The sequence below is a fragment of the Oncorhynchus mykiss genome, chromosome 2 (genome assembly GCF_013265735.2).
Source record: "Oncorhynchus mykiss isolate Arlee chromosome 2, USDA_OmykA_1.1, whole genome shotgun sequence".
Classification (NCBI taxonomy): domain Eukaryota; kingdom Metazoa; phylum Chordata; class Actinopteri; order Salmoniformes; family Salmonidae; genus Oncorhynchus; species Oncorhynchus mykiss.
In genome coordinates, this window is record NC_048566.1 from 54357018 (window position 1) to 54378225 (window position 21208).

Genomic DNA, 21208 nt, shown 5'->3' on the forward strand with positions numbered 1-21208 from the left:
TGCTAACCTCTCACCATTACAATAACAGGGGAGGTTAGCATTTCCTGGAGGGTATGATATTTATGTCTCTGTAACTTTCTCACTCATCATCATCACAATTAATTCAGGATTATACTTAATCATGTCTCATCGCGCACCAGCGACTCCTGTGGCGGGCCGGGCGCAGTGCGCGCTAGCTAAGGTTGCTCAGGAAGGAGACGCATTCTGTCTCCTAGAGATGAACGTACTTTGGTGCGAAAAGTGCAAATCAATCCCAGAACAACATCAAAGGACCCTGTGAAGATGCTGGAGGAAACAGGCACAAAAGTATCTATATCCACAGTAAAACGAGTCCTATATTGACATAACCTGAAAGGCCGCTCAGCAAGGAAGAAGCCACTGCCCCAAAACCGCCGTAAAAAAGGCAGACTACAGTTTGCAATTGCACAAAGATCGTCCTGTTTGGTCTGATGAAACAAAAATAGAACTGTTTGGCCATAATGACCATCATTATGTTTGGAGGAAAAAGGGGGAGGCTTGCAAACCGAAGAACACCATCCCAACCATGAAGCACGGTGGTGGCAGCATCATGTTGTGGTGGTGGCAGCATCATGTTGTGGAGGTGCTTTGCTGTAGGAGGGACTGGTGCACTTCACAAAATATATGGCATCATGAAGCAGGAAAAGTATGTGGATATATTGAAGCAACATCTCAAGACATCAGTCAGGAAGTTAAAGCTTTGTCCCAAATGGGTCTTCCAAATGGACAATGACCCCAAGCATGCTTCCAAAGTTGTCGCAAAGTGGCTTAAGGATAACAAAGTCAAGGCATTGGAGTGGCCATCGCAAAGCACTGACCTCAATCCTTTTGAACATTTGTGGGCAGAACTGAAAAAACGTGTGCGAGCAAGGAGGCCTACAAACCTGACTCAGTTACACCAGCTCTGTCAGGAGGAATGGGTCACAATTCACCCAATTTATTGCGGGAAGCTTGTGGAAGGCTACCCAAAACATGTGACCCAAGTTAAATAATTTAAAGGCAATGCTACCAAATATTAATTGAGTGTATGTAAACTTCTGACCCACTGGGAATATGATGAAATAAATCAAAGCTGAAGTTTTTTATTTATTTATTTATTTCACCTTTATTTAACCAGGTAGGCAAGTTGAGAACAAGTTCTCATTTACAATTGCGACCTGGCCAAGATAAAGCAAAGCAGTTCGACACATACAACGACACAGAGTTACACATGGAGTAAAACAAACATACAGTCAATAATACAGTATAAACAAGTCTATATACGATGTGTGCAAATGAGGTGAGATAAGGGAGGTAAAGGCAAAAAAAGGCCATGGTGGCAAAGTAAATACAATATAGCAAGTAAAACACTGGAATGGTAGATTTGCAGTGGAAGAATGTGCAAAGTAGAAATAAAAATAATGGGGTGCAAAGGAGCAAAATAAATAAATAAATAAAATAAATACAGTAGGGAAAGAGGTAGTTGTTTGGGCTAAATTATAGGTGGGCTATGTACAGGTGCAGTAATCTGTGAGCTTCTCTGACAGTTGGTGCTTAAAGCAAGTGAGGGAGATAAGTGTTTCCAGTTTCAGAGATTTTTGTAGTTCGTTCCAGTCATTGGCAGCAGAGAACTGGAAGGAGAGGCGGCCAAAGAAAGAATTGGTTTTGGGGGTGACCAGAGAGATATACCTGCTGGAGTGCGTGCTACATGTGGGTGATGCTATGGTGACCAGCAAGCTGAGATAAGGGGGGACTTTACCTAGCAGGGTCTTGTAGATGACATGGAGCCAGTGGGTTTTGCGACGATTATGAAGTGAGGGCCAGCCAACGAGAGCGTACAGGTCGCAATGGTGGGTAGTATATGGGGCTTTGGTGACAAAACGGATTGCACTGTGATAGACTGCATCCAATTTGTTGAGTAGAGTAGGGTATTGGAGGCTATTTTGTAAATGACATTGCCGAAGTCGAGGATTGGTAGGATGGTCAATAAATCATTATCTCTGTAGTGACCTCGCCTTCTGGATGATAACGTGGTGAGTAGGCAGTGGCTTGTGTGGTTGTTGTCCTTGATGATCTTTTTGGCCTTCCTGTGACATCGGGTGCTGTTGGTGTCCTGGAGGGCGGGTAGTTTGCCCCTGGTGATGCATTAGGCAGACCAGACCACCCTCTGGAGAGCCCTGCAGTTGTGGGCGGTGCAGTTACCATAACAAGCAGTGGTACAGCCCAACAGGATGCTCTCAATTGTGCATCTGTAAATACTCTCAATTGTGCATTTGTTAGGGTTTTAGGTGCCAACACAAATTGCCCCTTCTTTAACACTGTCAGTCTGGGTCGTCCATTTCAGTTTGTCAGTGATGTGTGCGCCGAGGAGCTTTCCACCTTCTCCACTGCGATCCCGTCAATGTGGGGTGCTCCCTCTGCTGTCCACGATCATCCCTTTTATTTTGTTGACGTAAGTGAGAGGTTATTTTCCTGGCACCACATTCCCAGAACCCTCACCTCCTCCCTGTAGGCTGTCTCGTCAATGTTGGTAATCAAGCCTACTACTGTTGTGTCGTTTGCAAACTTGATGATTGAGTTGGAGGCGTGCATTGCCACGCAGTCATGGGTGAACATGGGGTACATGAGGGGTCTGAGCACACACCCTTGTGGGGAGCCAGTGTTGAGGATCAGTGAAGTGGAGGTGTTGTTTCCTACCTTCACCACCTGGGGGCAACCCGCCAGAAAGTCCAGGACCCACAGGGTGGGGTTCAGACCCAGGGACTCAAGCTTAATGATGAGATTGGAGGGTACTATGGTGTTGAATGCTTAGCTATATTCAATGAATCGCAATCTTACATAGGTATTCCTCTTGTACAGATGGGATAGGGCAGTGTGCAGTGTGATGGTGATTGCGTTGTCTGTGGATCTGATTGGTGTCACTTTTGCCCCAGCCCCAGCTAACACACCTGACTCCAATAATCAACTATGATCATGATCTCCAGTTAAAAATGCAACCAAGTTTTAACTTCCTGACTGATGTCTTGAGATGTTGCTTCAATATATCCACATACTTTTCCCTCCTCATTGTGCCATCTATTTTGTGAAGTGAACCAGTCCCCCCTGCAGCAAAGCATCCCCACAACATGATGCTGCCACCCTCGTGCTTCACGGTTGGGATGATGTTCTTCGGCTTGCAAGCCTCCACCTTTTTCCTCCAAACAAAATGATGGTCATTATGGCCAAACAGTTCTATTTTTGTTTCATCAGACCAGAGGACATTTCTCCAAAAAGTACGATCTTTGTCCCCTTGTGCGGCTGCAAACCATATTCTGGGTTTTTATGGCAGTTTAGGCACAGTGGCTTCTTCCTTGCTGAGCGGCCTTTCAGGTTTTGTCGATATAGGACTTGTTTTACTGTGAATATAGATAATTTTGTACCTGTTTCCTCCAGCGTCTTCACAAGGTCCTTTGCTGTTGTTCTGGGATTGATTTGCACTTTCACACCAAAGTACTTTAATCTCTAGGAGACAGAACGCTTCTCCTTCATGAGCGTTATGACGGCTGTGTGGTCCCATGGTATTTATACTAGCGTACTATTTGTACAGATGAACGTGGTACCTTCAGGTGTTTGGAAATTGCTCCCAAGGATGAAACAGACTTGTGGATTGTTTGAATGAGGTCTTGGCTGATTTATTTTGATTTTCCCATGATGTCAAGCAAAGAGGCACTGAGTTTGAAGGTAGGCAGGCCTTGAACCACATCCACAGGTACACCTCCAATTGACTCAAATTATGTCAATTAGCCTATCAGAAGCATCTAAAGCCATGACATAATTTTCCAAGCTGTTTAAAGGCACAGTCAACTTAGTGTATGTAAACTTCTGACCCACTGGAATTGTGATACAGTGAGTTATAAGTGAAATGACATGTCTGTAAACAATTGGAAAATTGACTTGTGTCACGCACAAGTAGATGTCCTAACCGACTTGCCAAAACTATAGTTTGTTAGGAAATTAGTTGAGTGGTTGAAAAATGAGTTTTAATGACTCCAACCTAACTTCCGACTTAAACTGTATCTGTCTATATAAGCTCCCACATTTGACAGTGCATGCCAGAGCAAAAAGCAAGCTATGAGGTTGAAGGAATTGTCCGTAGAGCTCTAAGACAGGATTGTTACGAGGCACAGACCTGGGGAAGGGTACAAAAAAAATATGCTGCATCAAAGGTTCCCAAAAACACAGTGGCCTCCATCATTCTTAAATGGAAGAAGTTTGGAACCACCAAGACTCTTCCTAGAGCTGGCCGCCTGGCCAAACTGAGCAAATGGGGAAGAAGAGCCTTGTTCAGGAAGGTGATCAAGAACCTGATGGGCACTCTGACAGAGCTTCAGAGTTCCTTTGTGGAGATAAGAGAACCTTCCAGAAGGACAACCATCTCTTCAGCACTCCACCATTCAGGCCTTTATGTTAGAGTGGCCAGACGGAAGCCACTCCTCAGTAAAAAGGAACATGACAGCCCACTTGGAGATTGCCAAAAGCCACCTAAAGGACTCTCAGAAAAAGATAAACAAGATGCTCTGGTCTGATGAAACCTGGATTGAACTCTTTGGCCTGAATGCCAAATGTCACATCTGGAGGATACCTGGCACGATCCTTACGGTGAAGGATGCTGGTTCCAGAATTATGCTGTGGGGATGTTTTTCAGCTGCAGGGACTGGGAGAATAGTCACCATCGAGGGAAAGATGAACGAAGCAAAGTACAGAGAGATAATTGATAAAAATCCTGCTCCAGAGCACTCAGGACCTCAGACTGGGGCGATGGATCACCTTCCAACAGAACAACAACCCTAAGCACACACCCAAGACAAAGCAAGAGTAGCTTCGGGACAGGTCTCTGAATGTCCTTGATTGGCCCAACCAGAGCCCGGACTTGAACACGATCGAACACCTCTGGAGAGACCTAAAAATAGCTGTGCAGCGACGCTCCCCATCCAACCTGACAGAACTCGAGAGGATCTGCAGAGAAGAATGGGAGAAACTCCCCAAATAAAGGTGTGCCAAGCTTGTAGTGTCATACCCAAGAAGGCTCAAGGCTGTAATTGCTGTTAAAGGTGCTTCGACAAAGTTATGTGTAATGGGTGTGAATAATTTCGTGGAAAAAGTCAGCGGGTCTGAATACTTTCCAAATGCTCTGTAGATAGATAGATAGTTTTCAGCTAGATATGTCCCAACTACTAAGGTAATTCTAGAGAGAAAGAGTTAAGTTACATTGATATCGTTTCAAGATGAGTGTATTGTGATGAGTTTTACCTTTCGGTCATTTTAAAGATTGTTATTGTCCGTCACAGTCCAAATGTTTCCGTTTAATATTATTTTGTGCTATGCTCCACTCCCATTTGGCATGTGGAGTTGCATTTCCACTGGTATTTCCAAGAGAAAGACACCGTTTCCACTGTTTTCCCATTCATTTTCTAAATCAGACGAATTGTGCAATTGACCTTTTGTCTGAGCAGTAAGATGATTTAAAGGCAGATCATGTTGTCATCACTTGTAGATGTTGACGATAGCACTCGAATGAAATCATTACGTATCAGGCGTGAGCTAGCTCTGGTTTCTATCTGTAAAACCAGTCCAGTGTTGCTGGCCTGCATTCAACATTCAGGTTAGCTTGGACAACACTCAGAGCATATTGAATATTACTAATATACTAATTCCCCATTTGTCCATGAAGTAGAATATAGGTCTTGTCTATTAGCTAATAGTGTACATTTCCTATTTGTTCTGAAAGTCAGTCAGAATGAAAAGTGACAATCATTTGAGTTGTGCTGTGTTCGAGACGAAATTGATTTACACTATACGGCCTCCCCCCAAAATATTATATTTTATTTTTTTATTTCACCTTTATTTATATGCCCAGTGACAACTAGAGATGTCATGTCTGACAAGCAGGTCAGTAGGCCCATCTACAAAAAGCTTCTCTAAAGACTGTGTTCTGTTTAAGCATGACGTTCTCTCTCCATAGAAATACAATTACCAGAACAGACATTTCCGTCCAAGTCAACACACTGTGATGGGTGGGCCTGGGCCATAGAAATATAATTGAGTCATTCTATTTCTATGGTTCCCCCCTCTCCCAACATGGTCCTGGCCCTCTGCCATCACACAGAGGATCCAAGCCTTGGGTTAATCATCAACCTTTCTTTGATTTACTGTTTGTCACTTCATGTTTTCTTGCCTCAAACTAGCTCCACATAGCTCGTGTGTAGTGCGATAACAGTCATCAAACCTCCTCCTGCCTCTAAGAAAATTTGTGCTCTTTTGTTTTCCAAGCAGTTTGATGCCAGATACACACTAGATTGGCAGTAATAGGACTGTTTGTGATGAACTATGTCTGCTCATGTTTTGGTAATGTGGGTTGGTGTTTGAAGTCATATTTTGAGACTAGACATCCATGAATCCAACAAGTCAGAGAAGATTACTTATCAGAATGTCTTTCGCAGTGTGGATCGTATTTACAGCTTTGTCACAACAAATTGCCAGTCTAGTTGTTTACACCAATGAACCATAAACATCTAGATTTTGCCATCATTTATGTAACTGGTCTCCTTTATTAGCCTACATTTCAATGAATTCTAGTCCACAAAGTCTCACAGTGTTTCTGTTGGTCTCAATTTCCACTGTGGATTTTGGAGAGCTTTTGTATTGAATATGATTTTTTTTCCCAATAGCCCTTGAAGGTCTCGTTATTTATGCTGGTAAGACAGACCAACATTTTTGAAAAATCTTGCTTTTATCAGTGCTGTTGTCCCTCTGGCAGACAACAGCGCTAGCTTCCATACTTCTTTCCTGGATGGTGCTGTATCGTAAATACCTGAACTTCAGAGCATTGGACAGTAGAGTGCTACTTCCCCCCACATCTGGACTGTATTTACCGCCATTTAATTCAGTCCAGTGTGAGGTCACGGAAACCGAGGGAGGAATTCACACCAGGACCAACCCTATGACGGTGCAGCCGCATTAAAGGTTGTAAAAGAACAAAGGTTTTGACAACTATTGTCTGAGCTATTTTATTTTTAAAGGATGGTGTCGTACAACGTGTACACATGTAGTGTGTGTGTGTCTCAGTGCATATTTTTTTTGGTGTAAGTGACCTGTGTCCCAATCAGTGTAACATATGCCCTAAAAATTGTCAGAGACTCCAGCCACACTAGTCATAGACTGTTCTCTAGGCTACCGCACGGCAAGCGGTGCTGGAGCTCCAAGTCTAGGTCCAAGAGGCTACTAAACAGCTTCTACCCACAAGCCATCAGACTCCTGAACATCAAATCAAATGGCTACCCGGACTATTTGCATTGCTCCGCCCTTTCTCTTTTACGCCGCTGCTACTCTCTGTTATTATCTATGCATCGTCACTTTAATAACTCTACCTACATGTAAATATTACCTCAACCAACCGGTGCCCCGCACGTTGACTCTGTACTGGTACCCCCTATATATAGTCTCGCTATTGTTATTTTTCTATTGCTCTTTAGTTACTTGATCCTTTTATTTTTTTTAATTCTTGTTCATACTTTTTAAAATGCATTGTTGGTTAGGAGCTTGTAAGTAAGCATTTCACTGCAAGGTCTACATCTGTTGTATTCGGCGCAAGTGACTAATAAAATAGGATTTGATGTTTGTATACAGTAAGAGTGTGAATGAGTCTGTATGTATCTGAGGGTGAATGTGTGTGTGTGGGTGTGTGCGTTCGTTCGTGCATGCATGAAAGAAAGTCCACATTGATTGGTGAGGAAGCATCAAGTCCTGGCCGTATATGCACTGTATGTACACCTCTCAGCTGTGCCTCAGTCAACCAGAGCCAGCCCCCTCCTACTTCCCTCAGATATAGTGAGGCTGTGGAATAGCAGTGGAGTCAATAAGAGCAGAAGCCTTGAAACGAGAGCACGGGATCAGCCCCCCAAACACACACACTCTTTCACACAAATGGAATACTACTGCAGCCTGCTGCTGTGGACCTGTGCCCTCCTGCCAGGTGAGTGTGTGAGTGACTGTGAGTGTGAGTGAGTAAGTGAGTGAGTGAGTGAGTGAGTGAGTGAGTGAGTGAGTGAGAGGTGAAAATAAGGGATTGATGGAAAGTTTGTATGTGTTACAGAATGACAACAAACGTGAGAGAGTTCGTATGTAATTTCATTGGGACTGTAAGAGTTGGAGCATGTTTGTAAGAGTGTGTGTGACCTCTGGAGTCAGGATAAGAGAACATGTGGAAGAGGTGTGTGTGTGTGCGCAATGTGTTTTTGTATCTCAGTGAGCGAAGGTGAGATGAATGTCTCTGGACTAGTTTAAGTCAGGTCGTTCCTTTTGTTAGACAGACGAGCAGAGTTGGCAAGAGTTTCTCATTATTTTGTGGTATTGCTTTTAGGCCATTTGGGAAGTTAACGACTAGTCCATGTGAGGAGGTGTGTCCACCTGTTCCTCGTCTCTAGAGGCATAGAGTGTGTGAGATGAGCCAACAGCATGATGCACGAATCTGGCATGGCCTCATACCTTGTCAAAACTATTGCTCTTCTGAGACCCTCTGTCTGTCGGCCTCCTCTTTAAGCCTCCCTCTGGGATGATGCAAGGAGGAATGATGCTATCTGCTCTCAGTGCAGCTCTCAGAGTTTCCACTCGTTGTAAAGATCTGGCCATTAGCCTGATTCAGGATCAGTCAGTGCTGTAGCTCAACTGCAGCTCAACCCAGGCTACATTTGAGTCATTAATGAGCCTTTACATTTCCAAAACATTTGTGTTTTTTGATTGCTTATTATGATTGCTTATGGGTACCTTCATGTGTGTGTAAAATATTACTGTTCTCAGATTTTCAGTTCCTGTATATTTGACCATGACATGTGATTGTCTCACCTTGGATGCACATGCACGTCACACAGTGACGTCATTTTGAATATTGCACATGTCCCCATGATTTGTTAAGTTTATTAGGATCCCCATTAGCTCTTGCACATGTAGTATCTACTCTTCTTGGTGTCCACATAAAATGTACAAATGTTAAAGACTTATCGCTTCTTCTTCAAGACCCTAATTCCATTGATATAAAGCTTATTCCATAACACGGGGCTTGTGAAAGCAGTGGTTTTCTACACGAGAGGTTCTGGACAAGAAAATCATCAAGATGAGACTCATTTGGTAAAAGTGAAACAGATACAGATGGCTAAAGTCAGAGTAGGACAGGGTGTTACGTATGCAGAGGCAGTGAGAAGGGTTGAGGGTAGAGAAGGGCCAACGGCAACAGTGAATGTTCCCATTTCAGCATGTGGACCCCAGAAACCGTGTGTTAAAAAAAATCCTGGTTCTTGGCCTTCATCACAATGGTGGTGAATTGTGCTGAGCAAGTAGAACACAGATCACAGAAAATGTGCATTGTTGTGTAATGGCTGAATGTTTTCTGGGAAATATCTGCAGAGGATCGACAGAAGATGTTGGAAGAAGTGCTGCCGAAAAGTGACTAATATGGATCTTATGGGTAGTGGGATAGGGATGGGTATTGTAGTACAGTGGGGCAAAAAAGTATTTAGTCAGCCACCAATTGTGCAAGTTCTCCCACTTAAAAAGATGAGAGAGAACTGTAATTTTCATCACAGGTACACTTCAACTATGACAGACAAAATGAGAAAAAAAAATCCAGAAAATAGTATTGTAGGATTTTTAATGAATTTATTTGCAAATTATGGTGGAAAATAAGTATTTGGTCACCTACAAACAAGCAAGATTTCTGGCTCTCACAGACCTGTAACTTTTTCTTTAAGAGGCTCCTCTGTCCTCCACTTGTTGCCTGTATTAATGGCACCTGTTTGAACTTGTTATCAGTATAAAAGACACCTGTCCACAACCTCAAACAGTCACACTCCAAACTCCACTATGGCCAAGACCAAAGAGCTGTCAAAGGACACCAGAAACAAAATTGTAGACCTGCACCAGGCTGGGAAGACTGAATCTGCAATAGGTAAGCAGCTTGGTTTGAAGAAATCAACTGTGGGAGCAATTATTAGGAAATGGAAGACATACAAGACCACTGATAATTTCCCTTGATCTGAGGCTCCATGCAAGATCTCACCCCGTGGGGTCAAAATGATCACAAGAACGGTGAGCAAAAATCCCAGAACCACACGAGGGGACCTAGTGAATGACCTGCAGAGAGCTGGGACCAAAGTAACAAAGCCTACCATCAGTAACACACTACGCCGCCAGGGACTCAAATCCTGCAGTGCCAGACATGTCCCCCTGCTTAAGCCAGTACATGTCCAGGCCCGTCTGAAGTTTGCTAGAGAGCATTTGGATGATCCAAAAGAAGATTGGGAGAATGTCATATGGTCAGATGAAACCAAAATATAACTTTTTGGTAAAAACTCAACTCGTCGTGTTTGGAGGACAAAGAATGCTGAGTTGCATCCAAAGAACACCATACCTACTGTGAAGCATGGGGGTGGAAACATCATGCTTTGGGGCTGTTTTTCTGCAAAGGGACCAGGACGACTGATCCGTGTAAAGGAAAGAATGAATGGGGCCATGTATCGTGAGATTTTGAGTGAAAACCTCCTTCCATCAGCAAGGGCATTGAAGATGAAACGTGGCTGGGTCTTTCAGCATGACAATGATCCCAAACACACCGCCTGGGCAACGAAGGAGTGACTTCGTAAGAAGCATTTCAAGGTCCTGGAGTGGCCTAGCCAGTCTCCAGATCTTAACCCCATAGAAAATCTTTGGAGGGAGTTGAAAGTCCGTGTTGCCCAGCAACAGCCCCAAAACATCACTGCTCTAGAGGAGATCTGCATGGAGGAATTGGCCAAAATACCAGCAACAGTGTGTGAAAACCTTGTGAAGACTTACAGAAAACGTTTGACCTCTGTCATTGCCAACAAAGGGTATATAACAAAGTATTGAGATAAACTTTTGTTATTGACCAAATACTTATTTTCCACCACAATTTGCAAATAAATTCATAAAAAATATTTTTTTCTAATTTTGTCTGTCATAGTTGAAGTGTACCTATGATGAAAATTACAGGCCTCTCTCATCTTTTTAAGTGGGAGAACTTGCACAATTGGTGGCTGACTAAATACTTTTTTGCCCCACTGTATATGCAGGTTGATATACCAACATAAAATCATGATTGATCAAACAATCCAGCATAGTAGAGGGTGGCAATTATCGGATGTAGTCTGCCAATACACGTAGAAGTAGAAGAAAGATGAGACTCTCACAAACATGACAGTGTCTTTTTATTTTGCTCTGTGACGTCCACCAGTTTTACGTCAGTCATTGGAACGCTATGTCACGGATGCCCTACTTACAGAGAGGTCTTCTCACAAAACTGACTGTCCAGACCGAACCCTTGGAGCTACAAACGTATAATTTCGAAAGCGGATCGCCAATATGGAAAGGGGAAACTCTCAGCAACACAGTGCTGGTTGTTTTGCTCTACGACGCACACAAGTGTCAGGGAAGTCATCTGAAGGTAACACAGTACTAGGCTGTAAAAATGTCATAATGTGCATAGCGGTAAATAGTGCTTTTAAAATGTCTTATATCTTTCAGACATAGGACACGCTTCAAAACATTATTCCTTATCTACAAATGTGTTATTTAACGGGTTTCTATGGGCTATAGCAGTTAAGGGCCAATATCCATATTTCATCAAATCAGGTTTTTATGTATTTTTTATGCCTACAGGGGCCCTAAAAAGTCATAGTCTAAATTATCCATCTTAAAGATGCACTCCAGGACCTTAAGCACAACAAATGTGTAACGTACAGTACGGATTGGATTCGTTTACATACATGTATTCAAATTGCTATTGTATTCAATGCATTTGTAGAACCTAACATATAATATGAAATGAATGACGTAGTACACAATTGGATGACAAGGCACTCCAAAAAATGGGATCACTTTTGACTCGTGACCACAACTTTCTAAACTACAGGGTGAAATGTTGAAAAGAATTTGAGAGTGCGTCTTCAAAATAATTCCATATCGTAGCTTAGTAGATTTTGCAATCTAATGGCTTAGACCTACAGGGGTTAAGATGAATGCACTTACTCGTGTCTCTGGATAAGAGCATCTGCTAAATGACTAAAATGTCAAATGTACATTTTCTCATATAAAAATCTCATATTACTGTATAGAATGATGTTTAAAAATATATACTGTATATTAATGTAACAAATGTATTATTTGTAGATTTCTTTCTAAAAATGTAGTTAATTGTTACATTTGACTGTGTTAATCCTAGCAATACAACTTATTTCTCTAAGAGTGAGGCGGCTATATAGCATTTTGCAAAAAAAAAGTACAACATAAAGTGATAGATTTTAATGAAATACATCATGTAATTGAACAACCCCACGCCGTGATTATATGGTGGAAAAACACACCAATCTCTTTCACAATTTCTTTAAACAAATTTAAACTAATTTACCAACATATAGTGCCTTCGAAAAGTATTCAGACCATTTGACTTTTTCCACATTTTGGTACGTTACAGCCTTGTTCTAAAATTGATTACATTCTTTTCCCCCTCATCAATAGACACACAATACCCCATAATGACAAAGCAAAAACAGTTTTACATTTTTGATAAATTATTACAAATAAAAACTGAAATATCACATTTACATAAGTATTCAGACCCTTTACTCAGTAATGTGTTGAAGCAAATTTGGCAGCGATTACAGCATTGAGTCTTCTTGGGTATGAGGCTTGTGTAACGGCTTTCTTCCTGGGATGGAGAGGCGGACCAAAACGCAGCTTGGTTATAGTTCATGGTTCTTTAATAAGAGACACTTAACATGAACTAACTACAAAACAATAAACGTGAAAACCGAAACAGTCCTAACTGGTGCAGAAAACACAAAGACAGGAAACAACCACCCACAAAACCCAACCCAAAACAGGCTACATAAATATGGTTCCCAATCAGAGACAATGACTAACACCTGCCTCTGATTGAGAACCATATCAGGCCAAACATAGAAATAGACAAACTAGACACACAACATAGAATGCCCACCCAGCTCACGTCCTGATCAACACTAAAACAAGGAAAACACACAAGAACTATGGTCACAACGTGGTCACCCCCTCCCCCCAAGGTGCGGACTCCGACCGCACAACCTAAACCTATAGGGGAGGGTCTGGGTGGGCATCTGTCCGCGGTGGCGGCTTTGGCACTGGACATGGACCCCACTCCATAATTGTCTTAGTCCACCTCCTTAGCGTCCTTTGAGTGGCGACCCTCGCCGCCGACCTTGGCCTGGGAACCCTAACAAAGGGCTCCCCTGGACTGAGGGGCAGCTCCGGACTGAGGTAGCTCAGGACTGAAGGGTAGCTCATGACCGAGGGGTAGCTCATGACCGAAGGGTAGCTCATGACCGAGGGGTAGCTCAGGACCGAAGGGTAGCTCAGGACCGAGGGGTAGCTCAGGACCGAGGGGTAGCTCAGGACTGAGAGGTAGCTCAGGACTGAGAGGTAGCTCATGCTGGTTGGCTCTGGCGGCTTCTGGCTGACTGACGGCTCTGGCGGATCCTGGCTGACTGGCGGCTCTGGCGGATCCTGGCGGACTGGTGGCTCTGGCGGATCCTGGCTGACTGGCGGCTCTGGGGGATCCTGGCTGACTGGTGGCTCTGGCGGATCCTGGCTGACTGGCGGCTCTGGCAGATCCTGGCGGCTCTGGCAGATCCTGGCTGACTGGCGGCTCTGGCAAAACCTGGCTGACTGGCGGCTCTGGCAGATCCTGGCTGACTGGCGGCTCTGGCAGATCCTGGCTGACTGGCGGCTCTGGCAGATCCTGGCTGACTGGCGGCTCTGGAAGATCCTGGCTGACTGGCGGCTCTGGAAGATCCTGGCTGACTGGCGGCTCTGGAGGATCCTGGCTGACTGGCGGCTCTTGCGGCTCCATGCTGACTGGCGGCTCTAGTGGCTCTGGTCAGACGGGAGACTCTAGCGGCTCTGGACAGACGGGAGACTCTAGCGGCTCTGGACAGACGGGAGACTCTAGCAGCTCTGGACAGACGGGAGACTCTAGCAGCTCTGGACAGACGGGAGACTCTAGCAGCTCTGGACAGACGGGAGACTCTAGAAGCTCTGGACAGACGGGAGACTCTAGCAGCTCTGGACAGACGGGAGACTATAGCAGCTCCGGACAGACGGGAGACTCTAGCAGCTCCGGACAGACGGGAGACTCTAGCAGCTCCGGACAGATGGGAGACTCTAGCAGCTCCGGACAGACGGGAGACTCTGGCAGCGCTGGAGAGGAGGAATGCTCTGGCAGCGCTGGAGAGACAAGGCGCACTGTAGGCCTGGTGCGTGGTGCCGGCACTGGTGGTACTGGGCCGAGGACACGCACCTCACGGCGAGTGCGGGGAGCTGCCACCGGAGGGCTGATGCGTGGAGGTGGTACAGGATAGACCGGACCGTGGAGGCGCACTGGAGCTCTTGAGCACCGAGCCTGCCCAACCTTACCTGGTTGAATGCTCCCGGTCGCCCTGCCAGTGCGGCAAGGTGGAATAGCCCGCACTGGGCTGTGCAGGCGAACCGGGGACACCATGCGCAAGGCTGGTGCCATGTACGCCGGCCCAAGGATACGCACTGGAGACCAGATGCGTAGAGCCGGCATCATGGCACCTAGCTCGTTGCCCACTCTAGCCCGGCCGATCTGAGGAGCTGGTATGTACCGCACCGGGCTATGCACCCGCACTGGGGACACCGTGCGCTCCACAGCATAACACGGTGCCTGCCCGGTCTCTCTCGCCCTCCGGTAAGCACAGGAAGTTGGCGCAGGTCTCCTACCTGGCTTCGCCATACTCCCTGTGTGCCTCCCCCAAGACATTTTTGGGGCTGACTCTCGAGCTTCCATCCACGCCGCCGTGCTGCCTCCTCATATCAGCGCCTCTCCGCCTTCGCTGCCTCCAGCTCTTCTTTGGGGCGGTGATAATCTCCTGGCTGTTCCCGGAGTCCTTTCCCATCTTTCCCAAGTCCTTTCCCAAGTCCATTTTTTCAAATAGTTCTGCCTCTCTTGCTGCTGTTGCTGCTGCTGCTGCCTCTCCTGCTGTTGCTGCTGCTGCTGCCTCTCCTGCTGTTGCTGCTTTTCACCACACCGCTTGGTCCTGTTGTGGTGGGTGGTTCTGTAACGGCTTTCTTCCTGGGAAGGAGAGGCGGACCAAAACGCAGCGTGGTTATAGTTCATGGTTCTTTAATAAGAGACACTTAACATGAACTAACTACAAAACAATAAACGTGAAAACCGAAACAGTCCTAACTGGTGCAGAAAACACAAAGACAGGAAACAACCACCCACAAAACCCAACCCAAAACAGGCTACCTAAATATGGTTCCCAATCAGAAACAATGACTAACACCTGCCTCTGATTGAGAACCATATCAGGCCAAACATAGAAATAGACAAATTAGACACACAACATAGAATGCCCACCCAGCTCACGTCCTGACCAACACTAAAACAAGGAAAACACACAAGAACTATGGTCAGAACGTGACAGCTTGGCACACCTTTATTTGAGGAGTTTCTCCCATTCTTCTCTACAGATCCTCTCAAGCTCTGTCAGGTTGAATGTGGAGCGTTGCTGCACAGCTATTTTCAGATCTCTCCAGAGATGTTTGATCAGGTTCAAGTCCGGGCTCTGGCTGGGCCACTCAAGGACATTGAGACTTGTCCCGAAGCCACTCCTGTCTTGGCTGTGTGCTTAGGGTCACTGTCCTGTTGGAAGGTGAATCTAAGCCACCATCTGAGGTCCTGAGCACTCTGGAGCAGGTTTTCATCAAGGATCTCTCTGTACTTTGCTCCATTCATCTTTGCCTCAATCCTGACTAGTCTCCCAGTCCCTGCCTCTGAAAAACATTCTCACAGGATGATGCTGCCACCACCATGCTTCACCGTAGGGATGCCTCCAGACGTAATGCTTGGCATTCAGGCCCTCCAGGGTTCAATCATATTTTCATCAGACCGGAGTTCCTTGTTTCTCATGGTCTAAGAGTCTTTCGGTTCCTTTCTGCAAATTCCAAGTGGGCTTTCATTTGCCTTTTACTCAGGTGTGGCTTTCTTCTAGCTACTCCACTATTAAGGCCTGATTGGTAGTGTGCTGCAGAGATGGCTGTCCTTCTGGAAGGTTCTCCCATCTCCAAAAATAAACCCTAGAGCTCTGTCAGAGTGACAATCAGGTTCTTGGTCACCTCCCTGACTAAAAGCCCTTCTCCCCCGATTGCTCAGTTCGGCCGGGAGGCCAGCTCTAGGAAGAGTCTTGGTGGTTCCAAACATCTTCCATTTAAGAATGATGTAGGGCACTGTGTTCCTGGGGACCTTGAATGCTGCAGACATTTTTTGCTACCCTTCCACAGATCTGTGCCTTGACAAAATCCTGTCTTGGAGCTCTACAGACAATTCCTTTGACCTCATAGCTTGGTTTTTGCTCTGACATGCCATGTCAACTTTGGGACCTTATATAGACAGGTGTGTGCCATTCCAAATCATGTCATATCGGTTGAATTTACCTCATGTGGACTCCAATCAAGTTGTAGAAACATCTCAAGGATGATCAATGGAAACTGAATACACCTGAGCTCAATTTCAAGTCTCATAGCAAAGGGTCTGAAATACTTATCTAAATATGGTATTTCTGTTTTTATTTTTAATACATTTGCAAAACTGTCTAAAAACCTGTTTTCACTTTGTCATTATGGGGTATGGTGTGTAGATGTCTGAGGATCAATTTTTAAAATACATTTTAGAATAAGGCTGTAACGAACAAAATGTGAAAAAAGTCAAGGCTAATTAGAGGAGTAAAAATGTATATTTTGTCATACCCGTTGTCGATATACCAAGACTGTCAGCCAAATCAGCTTTCAGGGCTCAAGCCACCCAGTTTATAATTGTCAGTAATACATTGATTTGATTTTTATTGAGTCACATGCAGGTTCTACTGTGTTGAAGGAGGCTAAGGTTGATGCCTGACATCTAATTTACACCAAAATGGTTGAAATGACTAAATTAGTGCAAGGTTCCGCAACAACACATCTGCCACTCTGTTCCTCAACAACGGGGACCCTCAGGGGGGCTTGCTTAGTCCCCTGCTGTACTCCCAGTTCACCCACAACTGCGTCGCCAAGCACGACTCCAACACCATCATTAAGTTTGCTGACGACACAACAGTGGTAGGCTTGATCACCGACAACGATGAGACAGCCTATAGGGAGGAGGTCAGAAATCTGGCAGTGTGGTGCCAGGACAACAACCTCTCCCTCAATGGAAGCAAGACAAAGGAGGTGATTGTGGACTACAGGAAAAGGAGGGCCGAACGGGCCCTCATTAACATCAACAGGGCTGTTGTGGAGCGGGTAAAGAGTTTTAAGTTCCTTGGTGTCAACATCACCAACAAACTATCATGGTCCAAACACACCAAGACAGTCATGAAGAGGGCACGACAACAGCTTTTCCCCCTCAGGAGACTGAAAAGATTTTGGATGAGTCCCCAGATCCTCAAAAAGTTCTACAGCTGCACTATCAAGAGCATCCTGACCGGTTGCATCACCGCCTGGTATGGCAACTATGGTATGGGATACAACCGTAAGGTGCTACAGAGCGTAGCACGTACCGCCCAATACATCACTGGGGCCAAGCTTCCTGCCATCCAGTATCCTATATACTAGACGGCGTCAGAGGAAGGCCCAAAGAATTGTCAAAGACTCACCAGGATTCCTGAGTAGCGCAGTGGTCTAAGGCACTGCATCACAGTCACATTCTGGATTCGAGTCCAGGCTCTGTCACAGCCGGCAGCGACCGGGAGACCCATTGAGCGGCGCACAATTGACCCAGTGTTGTCCGGGTTCGGGGACGTTTTGGTCGGCAGTGATGTCCTTGTCCCATCGCGCACTAGCGACTCCTGTGGCGGGCCGGGTGCAGTGCACGCTGACACAGTCGCCAGGTGTACAGTGTTTCCTCCGACACATTGGTGCGGCTGGCTTCAGGGTTAAGTGGACATTGTGCCAAGAAGCAGTGCGGCTTGGCTGTGTTGTGTTTTGGAGGATGCACCGCTCTCGGCATTCACCTCTCCCGAGTCCAGAGTTGCAGCGATGAGACAAGACTGTAATTACCAATTGGATACCACAAAATTGGGGAGAAAAAGGGGTAAAAAACAAGTCATAGACGGTTCTCTCTGCTACCGGACGGTAAGCAGTACAAAGCACCAATTCTAGGTCCAAAAGGCTCCTTAACCGCTTCTAACCCCAAGCTATAAGACTTCTGAACAGCTAATCAAATAGACACACAGACTATTTACATTGTTTTTACACTGCTGCTCCTCGCTGTTTGTTATCTATGCATAGTCACTTTACCACTACCTACATGTACAAATTACCTCGGCTAACCTGTAACACTGCACATTGACTTAATAAATTCATTAAAAATCCTACAATGTGATTTTCTGGATTTTTTTTCTCATTTTGTCTGTCATAGTTGAAGTGTACCTATGATGAAAATTACAGGCCTCTCTCATCTTTTTAAGTGGGAGAACTTGCACAATTGGTGGTTGACTAAATACTTTTTTGCCCCACTGTATATAGCCTCGCTATTTTTATGTAATTTATTGTTGTTACTTTTTATAATATTTTTTTATTTTAGTTCATTTATAGTAAATATTTTCTGAACTCTGTTTCTTGAACTGCATTGTGGGTTAGGGGCTTGCAAGTAAGCATTTCACAGTAAGGTCTACACTTGTTGTGTTTGGCATATGTGTCAAATAAAATGTGATTTTATTTGAAAGACACTCCAAAAGGTGTCATGACTACTTCGTTCAAAAGAATGTCATTTTCCTCCCAATCAGAAAAGATTTTCCTGCATGTGCTCTTGGAGACAGGGGTGCTCTAAAACCACTCATTCCAACAACTGTTAAACCAACTCCAGTTAGGCGATGAGACATGGTCCTCACCATCCGGCACCCAAAAATTATTTAGATCGTATTTTGGCAATCGGATAGGATTAAATGTTAGAATTGGGTTTTTCAAAACTGAACATTTTGATTCCTCCACTCTACATTACTGCGGGGACTTGCTTCAATTCAGCCACAAGAGCATTGGTGAGGTTGGGCACTAATGTTGGCTGATTAGGCCTGGCTCGCAGTTGGCATTCCAATTCATCCCAAAGGTGTTCAATGTGGTTGAGGTCAGGGCTCTGTGCAGGGCAGACAAGTTCTTCCACACCAATCTCGATAAACAATTTCTGTATGGACCTCGCTTTGTGCACGGGGGCGTTTTCATGCTGAAACAGGAAGGGCCTTCCCCAACTATTGCCACAAAGTTGGAAGCACAGAATTGTCTAAATTGTAATTGTATGCTGTAGAGTTAAGATTCCCCTTCACTGGAACTAAGGGGCCTAGCCCGAACCATGAAAAACAGCCCCAGACCATTATTCCTCCTCCACCAAACTTTACAGTCGGCACTATGCATTGGGGCAGGTAGCAGTCTCCTAGCATCCTCCAAACCCAGATTTGTCCGTCGGACTGCCAGATGGTGAAGCGTGATTGATCACTCCAGAGAACATGTTTCCACTGCTCCGGAGTCCAAGCAGTGCAGCTTTATACCACTCCAACCGACGCTTGGCATTGCGCATGGTAATATTAGGCTGCTCAGCCATGGAAACCCATTTCATGAAGCTTCCAACGAACAGTTCTTGTACTGACGTTGCTTCCAGAGGCAGTTTGGAACTCGGTAGTGAGTTTTGCAACCAAGGACAGGCGATTTTTACTTCGTACTTCAGCACTCGTTGGTCCCGTTCTGTGACCTTGTGTGGCCTACCACTTCACGGCTGAGCCGTTGTTACTACTAGACGTTTCCACTTTACAATAACAGCATTTACAGTTGACAAGAGCAGCTCTAGCAGGGCAGAAATTTGACGGACTGACTTGTTGGAAAGGTGGCATCCTATGACGGTGCCACGTTGAAAGTCACTGAGCTCTTCAGTAAGGCCATTCTCCTGCCAATGTTCTCCTATGGAGATTGCGTGGCTGTGTGCTGGATTTTATACGGGTGTGGTTGAAATTGACAAATCCACTAATTTGACGGGGTGTCCATATTCCTTTGTATATACAGTGTAGCTAACTTGGCTAATTGAGGCTAGCCATAATGCTACTGTGCTTCTTACCGTCCTACAGTTAGCCTACAAATAACAACTCCCTTCAGATTATAAATAGCAACCTTCCTGTTGGCTTTTGGTCGTTGTAGCCTTTCCTTCTCATTTAACTTTCACTTTGTAATTTTAATTATCATCGTCCATTGACTAGAGTTCTCTTAACTTTTTTTGCCACACAAGCAGAGCTGCAATGCAATTGTTTCTTTCTCTGGGGAAGTGCAAGGATCAGAGAGCTTGCCTTTTTTTGCATCATGCAGCCAATATTTTTTTCCCCCAAATGAAATCACATTTTATTGGTCACATACACATGGTTAGCAGATGTTAATGCGAGTGTAGCGAAATGCTTGTGCTTCTGGTTATGACAGTGCAGTAATATCTAACAAGTAAAATAACAATTCCCCAACAATCCAACAATTACCTAATACACACAAATCTAAACGGATGGAATAAGAACACGTACATATAAATCTATGGAGGAGCGATGACTGAGCGGCATAGGCAAGATGCAATAGATGGTTTAAAATATAGTATATGCATATGACATGAGTAAAGTAAGATATGTAAACATTATTAAAGTGCCATTATTTAAAGTGACTAGTGATCTATGTATTAAAGTGGCCAATGATTCAAGTCTTTATGTAGGCAGCAGCCTCTCTGTGTTAGTGATGGCTGCTTAACAGTCTGATGGCCTTGAGATAGAAGCTGTTTTTCAGTCTTTTGGTCCCAGCTTTGATGCACATGTACTGACCTCGCCTTCTGGATGGTAGCGGGGTGAACAGACAGTGGCTCGGGTGGTTGTTGTCCTTGATGATCTTTTTGGCCTTTCTGTGACATCGGGTGCTGTAGGTGTCCTGGAGGACAGGTAGTTTACCCTCGGTGATTCATTGTGCAGACCACCATCTGGAGAGCCTTGCGGTTGAGGGCGGTGCAGTTGCCGTACCAGGCGGTGATACACCCCGACAGGATGCTCTCAATTGTGCATCTGTAAACGTTTGTTAGGGTTTCAGGTGACAAGACAACTTTCTTCTGCCTCCTGAG

At 45.0% G+C, this 21208-nt stretch overlaps 1 protein-coding gene across 2 annotated transcripts in view; it reads left to right on the plus strand.

The window, feature by feature from the left end:
- Positions 1-7900: 7900 nt before the first annotated feature.
- itga11b (integrin, alpha 11b) overlaps positions 7901-21208 on the plus strand; it is a 91037-nt gene continuing 77729 nt past the window's right edge. For both annotated transcript variants that reach the window (XM_021565519.2, XM_021565510.2), the window contains exon 1: positions 7901-8008. Coding sequence is in view for 1 of the 2 variants with exons in the window: in XM_021565510.2 (XP_021421185.1) it covers positions 7960-8008 (49 nt within the window). In the remaining variant the exon portion in view is untranslated. The remainder of the gene's footprint in view (positions 8009-21208) is intronic.